The 15,157-nt window shown below is 44.7% G+C and overlaps 3 protein-coding genes across 3 annotated transcripts; 1 reads left to right on the top strand and 2 right to left on the bottom strand.

Annotated features, from left to right (window-relative positions):
- Positions 1-3,961: 3,961 nt before the first annotated feature.
- On the top strand, positions 3,962-8,580 carry H6S33_009851 (uncharacterized protein; the record flags this gene model as incomplete). Its single annotated transcript, XM_044841297.1, has 5 exons — positions 3,962-4,809; positions 4,884-8,169; positions 8,245-8,298; positions 8,381-8,471; positions 8,525-8,580. 5 exons carry the CDS (start codon positions 3,962-3,964, stop codon positions 8,578-8,580), a joined length of 4,335 nt encoding a protein of 1,444 aa, XP_044687472.1.
- Positions 8,581-9,497: 917 nt separating this feature from the next.
- On the bottom strand, positions 9,498-12,980 carry H6S33_009850 (uncharacterized protein; the record flags this gene model as incomplete). Its single annotated transcript, XM_044841296.1, has 1 exon — positions 9,498-12,980. One exon carries the CDS (start codon positions 12,978-12,980, stop codon positions 9,498-9,500), a length of 3,483 nt encoding a protein of 1,160 aa, XP_044687471.1.
- Positions 12,981-13,054: 74 nt separating this feature from the next.
- On the bottom strand, positions 13,055-14,287 carry H6S33_009849 (uncharacterized protein; the record flags this gene model as incomplete). Its single annotated transcript, XM_044841295.1, has 1 exon — positions 13,055-14,287. One exon carries the CDS (start codon positions 14,285-14,287, stop codon positions 13,055-13,057), a length of 1,233 nt encoding a protein of 410 aa, XP_044687470.1.
- Between the last annotated feature and the right edge of the window lie 870 nt (positions 14,288-15,157).

Raw genomic sequence — 15,157 nt, 5'->3', positions numbered from 1 at the left:
ATGAGATACACCCTTTAAACCCCTTGAACAGAACCAAGAGATCAACGGGGATAGAATGCTTTCACATAGGTGCCAAACAGGGTGGGCGGAGGAGTAGAGGCAATTAATATTGATCATTCACCCGCTCTTGCCCAAGGCGAGAGAGTTACGTGCCCGAAGAGGGGAGTAGAGAGATACTTGTGGATGGGGCTTTACCTTAGGTCTCTAGAAACAATAGATAAGGGATAGGATGAAATTCGAAGACGAGTAGGGCGAGGAGAGTGGGGATGGAAAGAGTAAGATACTTGTAAGAGCGTTGTACATAGGAGAACCCGAGTGGAGTGCTAGCACCGTAGACGGAAGCATCAAGCCTTGTGCGTGCGAACACACCTATCGCTGGCCGTAGGGCAAGCCACTCGCGCTCACCAAACTAGAGCACTACCACATGCGCTCATGTGGACCATCACCAACCCCCGCAGATATCTTGATTACAAAGAAACCCGTTCCACGCGTCTAGGTGAGCGGGCGCCGGTATCGTCATAGACTACGGTCTGCATACGATTAATGAATTAAACAAGAAAAAACAAGGGGCAGGCGCCGGTAGCCCACGTGTCAGGCCGAGTGATTTACTATGATTACGCCTAGTCCGCCTCCAGCCAGGTTACCGACCGCGCATGTCATGTGGGAGGCCGGCCACAAAGTATCGCTCATCCTGCCGTGGAGCGCTGTGGAAGGTAGCTAGCTCAGCTATTATGGATGGACTACGTGACTTGCCTCTGTAAAGCCAGGTAATTGCCATTGATAACACTCTCACGGTGTTGACCGGCACTAACTAAAGCGCCGGAATTACGACTTACGAGCCAATTCCTCTTACTAGAAACATTTACACGCTCTTGGTAAGAACGAATGAGTAGGGCATGCATGAGGATGAGAGGAGAACCGGTGAGGGTATGGTAATCTACTAGTTTAGGGGTACAGTAATCTCTCGCTATAAGGATACGATCGGGATCGCAATTTTGCATCCTTATAGGGAGTTGTCGCTATAGAAAGCTAAGGATTAGGTGTTGAGAAGGTTAACGGGACCCTTATAGCTCACGTTAGTCTCTCAGTCAAGCCGGCGAAAGCGGGAGCAACGCATCTCCGTGAAGAGAGCGCGATTAGAGGAGAAGTAGCTGAGGAGGTAATCCTCCGACCCCCCCGACCCGAATCCATAAAACTGGTGGGGTGGCGGTGCTTCATGAATTATCACTCTACTATCGGGGTGTAAGAAACGCACGACGCGGGTGAAAAGCTGATGACGGAGCACCACAAGGCAGTAAAGCTCAAATCGAGATAAGTAGAAATACAGAGAGAAGCACCCCCGCTTTTGTGGAAGTGCGCCCCTCCGTCCCTAAAAACAGGAACACGAGAAGAAACTCCCTTCACCCCCTCGCTAATAAGCCGGAATCGAAAGCCCATGCTGCGACGCACTCCCCGGGACCTACATTAGTGGGAAGAAAAGCGTACATTCCCACAATACAGACAGCGAAGGAGGGCAACCTCTATATATAAAAGAGTCTGCCCCTTGCTCACAACCAGAACATGAGACGAAATCGCTCGTCAGTTAAGCCAACAGAGAACGAGAATGTATAGAAATACGGGTGTCTCCCCATGGGTAAGACCTGAAGACTTCTTTACCTGTGCGGTACAGGGGTTTCAATTCCCTGACCCAGGTGCGGTATCTTAATGTGATATATATCGATGGGGATTGATTAGTTAGGGTTACTTGCATAAAGTCTCTATTCCTTCGGATTGTTGAACAAATTACAGTAATGGACTACTAGATAGCGAAAATAATAATTATAATACTCCCTTGTCTAGTCCCGGTGATGGACTACGATAGCGCCGTAATGGAAACAATTTTACGTAGGAATATTTCCCCTGGAGCTTACTGTTTTCTTGGTGGATTATATGTATATGTATATGGAATATTGGATGACGAGAATCGACGAAAAACGCTGCCTATGAGTGCACTCCTTTGCCCACGAATCTCATTGAAGATCTTTCTTATCAATCTAATCGTCGTGGTAGTAATCGACAGTATTTAGTGGGAAAGATATCTTAGAACCCACTCAAGCGCCCGGTCTGTCAACAGTACATGTACTACATGTAGTTCCGGTAGCATACATATGTATACATGTAGTTAAATAATCGAATCCTCTCGGGGCCTGTTTTTTTTTTTTTCTTTTTCTTTTTATTTATCCTTTTAGCTGCGGGAATATATAAATCATAAATCGGACTCCCCGTAAGAAATATATTCCTCGGCCAGAAGTACTTTTTTTTAAAACTTACATCCTCTCGAGCTTTTTGTGTTCTCCTAAGCCCTCCTTGTGGGTTAGGTGTAATGTATCGACGATCTCTCTGGCTCCATAATGGTATGTAGCTTGCACCATGTTAGCTTCTCGCTTGATACTTGCTTATTATATGCATCTGTAGTGTACCCAGGGTGTTGGAAAGTGGCCAAATTACCCCAAATACATGTACCTATATTTTGGCACAACGCAAAACGTTCCCTAAATTCAAACTTCAAGTGTAGGACATCTCTGTAATGCCTAAGAATACATTTAGTGTTATTTGAATGTGGAGTAACCATTCTTCAGGCAAGAGGTCACTATTAGATAGCCAAAACCAGTAGTAAAAACTCAAAAAGTATCGATGACAGACCCTCCCACCCGTTTTTCATTATGAAAGGAATCCGCACACTTAAATTGACCTCAAGATAGACTTGTGTGAAGATTACTTCTCTCATGGTTGAGATATCACCAAATGCATCATTTTCCGACATCCTGGGTACATGTATGTAGTTTCACCCTTACCCCCAATGAGCTTAAGCTTGTCTTCAATCAATGGTCAGGCCGGGAGTAGGGTTAGGTTTTAGCGAAACACTTTAAACTTAAAGTCTACTATGTACTGGAATATCATCATCCGTTGATTGTTGCAGTCTGATTGGTTGACAGCGACAGGGGTGTTTTGTAAGCACGACACATCAAATTCTGTTTCTTTGGTGCGGTTACCCTACCTGATTTGGTGCGGTTACCCTACCTGATTCGGTGCGGTTACCCTACCTGATTCGGTGCGGTTACCCTACCTGATTTGGTGCGGTTACCCTACCTGATTTGGTGCGGTTACCCTACCTGATTCGGTGCGGTTACCCTGCCTGCAGTCAGCGCGCGCGCGCGCTGCGAAAATTGAGGTGTCGCGCCGGTTGCACCGGTTGCGGAGTTGCGGAAATGCACCAAAAAAAACCCGTTTTCGACCCTGAAAATAACCCCCGGTGCGTCAAGTGGCCGGAACCCCCCTATTTTGCACCGGTGGGTCTATGGGAGCTGGGTGATAACACACACAACTCCTTGGGACCGGACTCTTTGCCAAAAATTCAATCTACTGAATAAAATCTACTGAACAAAATCTACTGAATAAAATCTACTGAATAAAATTCTATCACCACTCTAACAATCAATATATTTGATTAAATTATCTGCTCTCTAGCAAAACAAATTCTATAAAATACCGTTCCATAGTGTTATCACCCAGCTCTCTCGACAACATGTCGACGATTAAATGCACAAACTGCAAATGTTATAAGGATATCGTGGATTATGATCTCGATAGGAATGGCCGGCACCGTAAATCATGTCGACCATGTTTGGTGAGTTTCCAAATTACTCAATTATTTGAGTTCTACTGATTCTGATCTTTAATAAGGCTCGCTTGCGTGAATATACACGTCGTCGAGCAGAAGCCAGACGGCGACAAATTGCGAACAATGAAGAGGTGAGTTGGCGAATCGTTTTGAATACCATTACTTGGGGCTATTATTCTAATAGATACTATGGCGGCCATCTCGGCCGCCAATTCAACCTGCGGTACCATTAGCATTCCAATCGTCACGGGCCCGTTGGACGCCATTGGAGTTGGGTAGAATGACAGTGATTTGTCCTTCATGTCAAGCTTTACATTGGCTAAGCGAGCGCGTGCAAGGGAGCCAATCACGTTACCGCGGTTTGAAAATTGTTGCAAGAAAGGCGATGTTCAATTGCCGGCATTGGAACAAGCCCCCGAGTACCTACGGTACCTCCTCGAATCAACTGATACAATTGCTAGACAGTTCCGTAGCCGCATTAGGGAGTACAACTCCGCTTTGACCTTTACTTCCGTTAAATATACCTCAGATGAACGCATCGACCGTCAAGCTGGGGGGGTTACATGCTTCCAAATCCATGGCGAGCTATACCACCTTCAGGGGCCCCTGACTGCAGCAGCAAACGATACGCCCGCTTTTGCTCAGTTATATTTCTATGACCCACTCTATGCTGCACAAATGATGCAGCAGGGACATCCAACTCTAGATATTGCGGTTTTGGAACGGTTGACACAAGAGATACACACAGTCAATCCATTTATTCCATTATACAAGACAGCGAAGGAAAGATTGGAAGCTGCATCCTCACAAGATGGAGATGTACGTGTCTTACTTAATCCGCAATTGCGGTTGATAGTGGAGAGTGGAGCGGACAAGCGGAGACACAATTTGCCTACAAGCAATGAAGTCGCTGCGATTATCCCGGATGAATATGGTGAAGCAGGATTCCGGGATATTGTCTTAGCACATAGAAATCCAGATGCCAATAGGCAGTTTAGTATAATTGATCCTAATCATGCCGCTTATATGCCCTTACATTATGTTCTGCTATTTCCAAATGGTGAAAGGGGTTGGCATTGGGGCTTACGGCTGCGGGATGAGTTGAACCGACGGAAGAATTTAAGGTTACAGCAACGCGAATTTTACAGGTTAGTTATAAACACCAATGGCTCAAAGACTTTTTGATATGGCTAACTTTTTGATTACTATACATGGTGTGCAGGTACCGACTGCATACCAGGACGACTGAACCCATGACTTTGTTCCTCTCGCAACGCCTATTTCAGCAGTATTTGGTAGATGCTTGGGCTGTTTGTGATCAGAATAAGTTGAATTGGCTTCGACTGAATCAGGCAAATATTCGGGCTGATCTGTACAATGGGTTGGCGGATAATATGCGGCAAGAGGACTTCAACCCGGAACAAACCGGGAAGCGTATCATTCTACCACGAAGCTATACAGGAGGCGACCGATACATGCTGCAGTTGTTCCAGGATTCCATGGCTATAGTCCGTCATTTTGGGCGTCCCTCACTATTTGTTACCTTTACCGCGAATCCAAAGTGGGAAGAGATTACTGCGGAGTTACTACCGGGGCAAACTGCTGTTGATAGGCCAGATTTAGTTGCAAGGGTGTTCCATCTCAAGCAACAACAACTCCTCCAAGAAATTAAGCGTAAACACATCTTTGGTCGCTATCTTGGGTCTGTATGGACCATTGAGTACCAGAAGAGAGGGCTGCCACACATGCATCTACTGATATTCCTTCATCAGGATGATCGCTTTCTGACAGCAGAGAGGATCGACGAAATTGTGTGTGCAGAGTTACCGGACCCCGCGACTGATCCTACGGGGGAACTAAATGCAATCATTAGAAGTTGTATGGTACACGGTCCATGTGGAGAGGCCAATATGCGATCGCCCTGCATGGCTTCAAAGGAGAATGGGGGACCAACTGCATGTTCGAAACGGTACCCTAAGGCCTATCAATCAGAGACAGTTGTACAGGAGGATGGCTATCCACTGTATAGAAGACGTAATGATGGCAGAACCTTTTCAGTGGCAGTAAGGGGCTCAGGGTTTAATCAAGAGTATCAGATGGACAACAGATGGGTGGTTCCATATAATCCTTATCTTTCTTTACGGTATAAAGCTCATATCAATGTCGAGATCTGTGGTTCTATCCACGCGATAAAATATATACACAAATATATATATAAAGGTTCAGATCGAACAACACTTCAAGTAGGGAGTGATTCGGATGAAATTACTAGATACCTCCAAGGGCGTTATATAGGACCCACTGAGGCTGTATGGCGTTTGTTCGAATACGGGATGCATGAAGAATACCCGTCAGTCATTCACTTGGCTGTTCACTTGCCTGGCGAGCAACTGGTATACTATGGGGATAACTCTAACCGGGAGGAGTTGATACAGAGGATGCAAAACTCGAGAACTACACTGATAGCTTATTTTGAGTACAATACAGAGCACGAGGATGGTACCCAGTATCTCTATCAAGATTTCCCGGTGTACTTTACCTATGACGCTAAATCGCGGAAGTGGGCATCCAGGAAGAAAGGTTTGGCTATTGGACGTATGTGGCATTGCAATCCTATGATGGGGGAGAAATACTATATGCGTTTACTGTTAACCGTGATCCCTGGCGCAAGATCTTTTGATCATCTGAAAACTGTCAATCATGTGCTGTTTCCTACATTCAAGGCTGCATGCATTGCCCTTGGCTTATTGGACGATGATCAAGAGTGGGTGCAGTGCTTTACTGAAGCAAGCTTATTCTCGAGCGGATATTCCCTCCGTACACTCTTCACTAATGCCTTACTATTTGGCAACGTGACTGAACCTTTACAATTATGGGATAGATTCAAGTCAAATATCTGCGATGACTTGCCCCGAGCTATGGAAAGAAACACAGGTCTCATTATCCCCCCTGAGCTTCCGGATGCCCACCTGGACTATGGCCTCTACCTGATATCACAGATTCTTGCCGACTCCAATAGAACGCTTAACGACTTTGGATTGCCCCTCTATACAGTGGATTGGAATCGAACAGGTGGGAACGAGATGATTGCATCAGAACTACGATATGATGTGGTTGCGGAAGCGGCAAGTCTACAGTTGAGGATCTCACAACTCAATTCAGATCAGTTGGAATGCTTTAATACTATTACACACAGTATTGAAGAAGCTGTGTCAGCCCTATTCTTCATTCAAGGACCCGCAGGTACTGGAAAAACATTCCTATACAATGTCATCTGTAACCATTTCCGCTCCCAAGGTAAGATTGTGCTTTGTGTTGCCTCTTCTGGCATTGCGGCACAGTTGCTCCCTGGAGGCAGAACATCCCATTCCAGATTCAAAATTCCGATTGCTATCCATGAGGGCTCAACATGTGACATCAAACGGGGCAGTCTGTTGGCCGGTTTAATTCAAAAGACCGCGCTGATCATCTGGGATGAGGTACCTATGCAGAATAAGTATTGCTTCGAAGCGGTTAGCCGGACCCTGAATGATATATGTAGTGTGAGTGATGATTGCCTGTTTGGAAATATTCCGGTCGTACTCGGAGGGGATTTTGCACAGATTTTACCAGTTGTGCAACGCGGTAATAGGGCTCAGATAGTGCAGGCATGCCTACAACGGTCTTCTTTATGGCAGCACTTCAAGATATTAAGACTCAAGATCAACATGAGGGTCCGCAATGGTGTTGAGAATGAGGCGTTTGCGGCTTGGCTTGGGCAGATGAGCCATGATTCCCGATGGTATGGTAGAATATCTCTACCACCATACATCCAGAGCTGTAAGACAATTGAGGACCTTTGTATGCATGTATTCCCGCGGCATATAATTGAATCTGCCCCAACAAATTACACCGCATTCTCGAAGCGGGCGATTCTGGCGATGAGAAACGATACAGTCGCTGAGTTCAATGATAGAGTTCTACAGCAAATTCAAGGCGAGGTGCACACGTACTATTCGGTAGACACTGTTGACAGCGGGAATTCAGAAGAGAATGCAAACCTGCTACCTCCAGAATATCTGCAGGGTCTCAATCCGTCTGGCCTCCCACCATCTATCATCAAACTAAAGGTGGGGGCGCCTATAATTCTACTCCGCAATCTATTTCCGAAGCAAGGTCTCTGCAATGGAACACAAATGACGGTAACTAAACTGGGTGTACGGTGTATCGAAGCCAAGATTCTGGGTGGTGAGTTTGATGGTGAGCCAAAGGTTATACCACGTATACAGCTTTCATCCACTGAGGGAGATCTACCTTTCACATTAATGAGGAGGCAGTTGCCTATTCGGCTATGCTTTGCGATGACCGTCAATAAATCGCAGGGTCAATCACTGGATGTTGTTGGGGTTGACTTGAGGTCTGATCCCTTCACTCACGGGCAGCTCTATGTAGCGCTCTCGAGAGTCACAGATGTAGCTGGCTTGATGGTGCTGCAACGAGATGAGACACCGCCTCAAACAGACAACATTGTATACCGTGAAGTGCTGCTGTAAAGAAGTAAGTCCCTTTAATCCATATTTTTATTGATACTGACTGTCGGTTAGGATATAAAGGATTTGTGCTGGAGCCAGTTGAAGGACTCGTATATGATTGGAGGAGTTAGATGGTGGATTTCTGAATAGATGGTATGTATATGCTGCGAGCTGACAGATTGGTATATTACACTAACAATTATTATAGGTTCTTGGTAAGGGAAGGGAAAGAGAGGTGGGTTACGGTATTGGGTGTAGGATGGGGGAATGGAAGAAGCCGGAGGACTGGGTATCGAATGGTAAGTATATATCTCAATAACGTACTCCATGGAACTGCTAACCAAACGTATAGGTAAAACAAATTCGGGAAGTGGTGGAAAGGATCAGGGCATGGAGGAAATAGGATAGAAGGATGGACTTGCAGGCGGGAAAAAGGGCTGGAAATGGCGAAGGAAACGGTGGGATACGGGATAGTGGAGGAAATGGGATGGCAGGTGGGAGGAAACTTGATAGAAAAGTGGAGGAAACGGGGAGGAATTGGAGTTGGATTAAAAGCGGTGGACTGTATTTAGTTAGCACTTTGTATTTCTTTAGCGTGTATGTTTCCTTACATTTACCTGTCTTATTCCCTGTCTTATTGTTGTTTTCTAGAGTGCTCTCTTTGTAATAGAAATATATAACACTGTTAAAAAAAACATATAATTAGTAGAAAAAAACTGCATCGAGTTACCCCGGTTATTTACCCCATTCCCCGACTATGATCGTGTGAATTTATTAATTTTGTCACAGACTGCCGGATGGAGTAAATAACCGGGGCATTACACTCTTGGATCGTTGACTGTTCCCAGCCTCCCCAAGCGGACAACCCTCTTCCCTATAAGAGACATAAATGTCGTATCACGGGGACCGTAGGCGATAGACTGTAGTGCCAAGGAATACAACCTAGGCAGTAACGTAGACGTGGACGTAGACGTAAAGGTATGCTTTGACTATGGACTATGGGTGGCTCTACCTGGTATGATAAACCGATTAGAGCCCTATGACGTAGTGCGGACAAGAATAGTATTCGTGGAATAAATACAGAGGTTGCGTAAAGAAGAAAGAGAAGAAGGAAAACAAACAAAAGCACTAAACAACGCCCCCTTATATATCCACCCATAATCCAACGATGACTAATACCTTCGCGTAACAGAAACCCAAAGAACATAACAGAAGTCCCCATTACAAATCCTAATTCCACTACACAATACCTCCTTCCTTTATCCCAGTTCATCACCTAGCCGAAATACATAGCTGCCGTTACAGACCACGCCCCCCTCTAAGGCCTACCTCCTGGTAGGCTTAGGCTTTCCTGGATACCGTTCGTGGAATCGTTTGACGATATCAGGTGAATGCTCAAGGTCCGATAGTGGTTGCCAGGAGGCTTCATCATATCCCATATACCGTACCAAATACTCAAATCTTCCTCTTCGTTTCCTCGAATCCAAGATATCTTCAACCTCCCACTCTTCCTGTCCTTCAGTTTCAACTGGAGGTGGAGGTAGTTGTTCCTGACCGGGCAAGGGATCATTGGCTGCGGGCGACAATAACGAAACGTGGAATACTGGATGTATTTTCATCGAACGAGGAAGTTCTAATTCATAGGTATAGGGATTGACCATTCGTTTAACGTTATACGGTCCAATACGTTTCCAGTCGAATTTCTTGGAAGGTCGTTTGGTTAGAATATGACGAGTCGATAGGAAAACCTTATCTCCTAAATGATATCGAGGAGCTGGAGTCCGATTCCTATTGGCTGATTCTTCTTGTATCCTTTGCGCTCGAAACATCTCTTCTTTTAGAAAATCTATTACATCCTTCATTTCCCTTGCAATATGATTCGCTTGATCCTCCGCCGTCGTTCGACCATGTTCCAAAGGGCCAAAAGTTATTCTTGGATTTCTTCCTGAATTGGCATAGAATGGGGAGACCTTTGTTGTTTCGGAGACATGATTGTTTGTTGCAAATTCAGCCATTGGTAACATTCGAGCCCAATCATCCTGTTGATAGGAAACATAGCTTCGGAGGTACTGTTCCATTACGGCATTAATTCTTTCCGTTTGTCCATCTGTTTGAGGGTGGAATGCGGTAGAGAATTTTGGTGATATTTCCAATCGATCACAAAGCGACCTCCAGAATTCTGCGACGAACTGTGTTCCTCGATCGGATACAATAGTATCTGGTAATCCGTGTAACTTCCAAACATTATCGATATATAGCCTCGCTACTTCCCTTGAATTTACCTCTTTAATCGTCGGTATTAAATGTCGCATCTTGGTTAATCTATCCACCACAACCAAGATTGCATTGTATCCATCGCTCTCAGGAAGATCAGTCACAAAATCCATCGAGACATCTGTCCAGGGTCCATTGGGAATCGGCATGGGGCGAAGTACTCCATAAGGTGCATTGTGTGATGCCTTGCTACGGGTGCACACATTGCAATTCCTAATATACTGATCGACAAACTTCCGCATCTGTGGCCAGTAATATTCTCGACTTAGGAGTTCCAGAGTCTTCGCTCTACCCGGATGTCCTGCAGATGGTTTGTCGTGGTATTCTTTTAAAAGCCTTAGTCGAAGGTCATCGTCGTCTGGTACATATAGCATGCCTCGATAAAGCAGCCGACCATTGTTATCTTCCATACATTCGGCAAGTGAGATTTTGTTTGAGTGGCGTATGCCATTCCGAAGCATATTGAGGACCTTATTTGGGAAACTATCCACTTGGTAAGCTTTTGAAAATAACTCCTCTACAGTGGACGCTCCTTCAGCGGATTCATTTGACAAAGAACCCGCGAACAAACTTAGCTTAGTATCCAAATTTTTTCGTTTCAGAATCACTTGACTCTGATGCGTCAACCGTTCATCCCCCTCTTTAGGTAGGTCACCTGACCTCCTAGTTAATGCATCTGGTTTTGTTCCTTGTTTTCCTGGCCGAAATTGTATAACGAAATCGAAACGTGAAAGAAATTCGGACCAACGGGCTTGCCGACGATTTAATAATTTTGTTGTCATAAAATACTCAAGATTCCGATGGTCGCTAAGAACTTCAATTGGAAATTGAGCTCCCTCCAGATGATGTCGCCATTCTTCGAAGCATCGTATAATTGCTAAAAGTTCTTTATCGTATATTTCGTAGTTACATTCTGCAGGAGAGTGTTTCTTTGAGAAGAAAGCGACTGGATGTAGGATTCCTTCGTTATCGCGTTGAGATAGGATTCCTGCTGAGACATAGTCGGACGCATCGGTTTCTATCACAATCTTTCGATCCGGATTAAAATGAGCTAGGATTGGCGCCGTTGTAAACATCTTTTTCAAAGTTTGAAATGCTTCCTCCCTTTCATCCGTCCAATCAAATTTAACATTCTTTTTCGTCAAGGCTGTAAGTGGAGCAACAATTTTCGAATATCCTAGAATGAATCGCCGATAGAAATTTGCAAATCCTAGAAATACTTGAACATCACGAAGGTTTGTTGGTGTGGTCCATTCCAAGACATCGATAACTTTCTTTGGGTCCATTCTATTCCCATTCGGAGTAAGGATTAAACCGAGATATTTCGTTTCTTGAACCATAAATTCACATTTTTCAGGTTTAAGGTGAACATGATTCTCATCAAGTACCTTTAAAATCTTTTGAATGTGTTCTTTATGTTCTGATAGAGTTTCGGAATAGATAAGGATATCGTCTAAGTATGCCGTTACGAATTGATCGAGGTAGGGACGTAGAATATCATTGATCCAATGTTGAAATGTAGCAGGGGCATTAGCTAATCCAAATGGCATTACTGTATATTCGAAATGTCCATATCGAGTCCGAAATGCCGTTTTCCATTCATCTCCCTCCGCTATCCTGATTTGATTATATCCCCAGCGTAAATCCAACTTTGTATAGTATTTTGCTCTTGACAACTTAGCTAGGGTTTCCTTTAACAATGGTAACGGATATCGATTTTTGATTGTAATCGCATTTAGACCTCGATAGTCAACACAAAGTCGAAGAGTTCCATCGTTTTTCTTTACGAACAATATAGGTGCTCCCGCTGGTGATTCACTGGCTCGGATGAATCCTTTAGGTAAATTTTCATCAAGATATTCCCGTAGTGCTTTCAGTTCAATTTGAGACAATCCATATATAGGTCCATATGGTGGTCGTTTACCTTCTTCCAGTACTATCTCGATGTCATGGGATGGTCGATGTGGTGGGAGAATTGAAGCATCGTATTCTTTAAACATATGGAGACGATGGTAAAACTCTTTCGGTACTAATTGTTCAATGTTGACCGTAGATTTTTCAGTTGCTGAAACGATGACCGTATGGTGTTCCGGTAAGGGAATCGAGATGCCATGAACAATAACTGCAGTTCCACTGAGTGAACAGTATTGACAACAGCTTCGAGAGTCAAAAACAAGTAGATTTTCTTTTGGTCGAATCGTAACATCATGTCGTCGCATCCAAGGTATCCCCATCACAATCGGATAATGTCCTAACTTTGTTACAAAACATGGCGCAACTTCCCGATGACCATGAATGTCTAACGAGACATCGACAATGTGAGTAATTTTTCCTGACTTAATAGGCCTTCCATCTATAACGTCTACATGGCGAGGTATTTTGAGTGGGGTCATTGTAAGATTGTTGTGGCGTGCAAAAGATTCATCAATAAAAGCATATCCTGATGCTCCGGTATCAATAAGGGCGTAGGTAGGTATAAAAGAATTTTTATTCTGTGAAATCGAACAAGTTACTACAAGTTGATTTCCATCCATTTCCTCCTCTGATACCGAAAAACCAGAAATACACATCCTAGAAAAATCCTTAAATGGTCCCTGGGCTAAGCCACTTAGTGCAGGGACAAATCTTTTGCTGACTCGTTATCGCTTCCGTCATTTTCTTCCACTGTCAACGCCGCTCCTCTCATCACAGGCCTCCTTGGTTGATTTCCAGTTGCCCTCGCTTGGGGGCAATCTCTAACCATATGTCCAACACCTCCACAATAAAAACATCGGCCCTCAACTAAGCGGGCATTTCTTTCAGTAGGGGAGGGGCGACGACGCCCTCCAGATAGATCCATTGGTACATCACCTCCCGGGCGGGATGAGGGATGACTTTCAGTAACAGGTGCATTGGCGACTGGGGCGGCAGCGCGGGGAGCAGAAACAGGACTTGCTGGTGGAGGACGAGGGGCCGAAGTAGTAGTAGTAGTAGTCCAAGGTTTTTTACCTCCTCGCTTAGCTTCTGCCGCTCGGCGACGATTATCCAACCGTTGCAGAAGTGTCGCACAAGCATTTACCGTTGCAGGAGTGTCATGGTGTATCATTGATTCATCGAGTTCCGCATTAATACCTTCCATCAAAGCCTCAATCCGAGAGACTTCATCCATACCCGACTCAGCAGCATATCGTTGGAACTCAGCAAAATAATCGGCGAACGTTCGATTTCGTTGACGGATGTTCCTAAGATTCCTCCTAGCCGTACGCATCCGATCGGGATCCCCGAAAGCAGTATCCAAAATCTCATAAAATCGTAGCATAGAGGGTAAAGCAATACCTTCTTCGCCAACATATTGTAAAAACTGATTAGCGGCAACGCCTTCCAATCTACTGAATGCATAGGATAGTTTAGACTGTAGCGTAGGATAGCGATCGGCATTTCCCAATAGCTTAATCTTCATTTGTTGCTTAAATAGGTGTAACCTTTCTCGATCACGATCCCCCTTGAATACCTCAGGGTCTGGAAGCTTCTCCGACCGATAGGTAGTATCTGTAACGGGTGGTACTGGGGGTGCAGGTGGGACATTGTCTTCGTTGGGTGCTTGCACAGGGGCGACAGCCTCAACAGGAGCCTGTTGAGCTCGGGCAGCAGCAAGATCTTGCTCAAACCTTCTCCTCGCCCTCTCGGCCTCCGCTTCTACCTCCTGTAAATCCGTTGCATATTGAGCAAGACCATGTTGGCACTGTTGGAGGAGTGCATAGGCTTCAGTTCCAACAGTATCATCGACCTGTGGATGCGCTTTAAAAAGGGCTTGGAGACTATCGCTGAGTTGTTGATAATCAATAGATGCATGTTCCGACATTGTAAACTATGGTATTGTATTGGTTGGCGATAGAGGACGCAACCTACGTATCACGGGGACCGTAGGCGATAGACTGTAGTGCCAAGGAATACAACCTAGGCAGTAACGTAGACGTGGACGTAGACGTAAAGGTATGCTTTGACTATGGACTATGGGTGGCTCTACCTGGTATGATAAACCGATTAGAGCCCTATGACGTAGTGCGGACAAGAATAGTATTCGTGGAATAAATACAGAGGTTGCGTAAAGAAGAAAGAGAAGAAGGAAAACAAACAAAAGCACTAAACAACGCCCCCTTATATATCCACCCATAATCCAACGATGACTAATACCTTCGCGTAACAGAAACCCAAAGAACATAACAGAAGTCCCCATTACAAATCCTAATTCCACTACACAATACCTCCTTCCTTTATCCCAGTTCATCACCTAGCCGAAATACATAGCTGCCGTTACATGTCAACGTTATAGGGTTATCAATAACACATCCTCTAACTAACGTCTGAATTTCACAGCTCGCGCTCCCGCCATGAGTTGAACCCATAGCATTGATGACATGTATCAGATATTTACCACTAAGCTAAGTACCTTTGTTGCACCAGCAACTCTTTTGGACCCTAAATACCTTGCAAGTATTATTTTTTATTTTTTATTTTTTTTATTTTTTATTATTATTTTTTTTTTTTATATCTAATTTAATATAATATTTCCGCTGCCTAAATTGCGCACACAACTCGCGGTCGCGAGGTGGCCCACCCCTAGTAGCAATGTACTAGGCTGAGCTAGGGTATCACGATATCACATGACCTAGTCCGACCTGATTCTTGGCAGGGTTTAGTCAGATCATCGAGCCCATTCCAAATACCGACT

Source organism: Morchella sextelata (assembly GCF_020137385.1).
Source record: "Morchella sextelata strain SCLS chromosome Unknown scls_34, whole genome shotgun sequence".
Lineage (NCBI taxonomy): Eukaryota > Fungi > Ascomycota > Pezizomycetes > Pezizales > Morchellaceae > Morchella > Morchella sextelata.
Note: the sequence above shows the minus strand (reverse complement) of the source record. Positions and strands in the feature narration are given on the sequence as shown.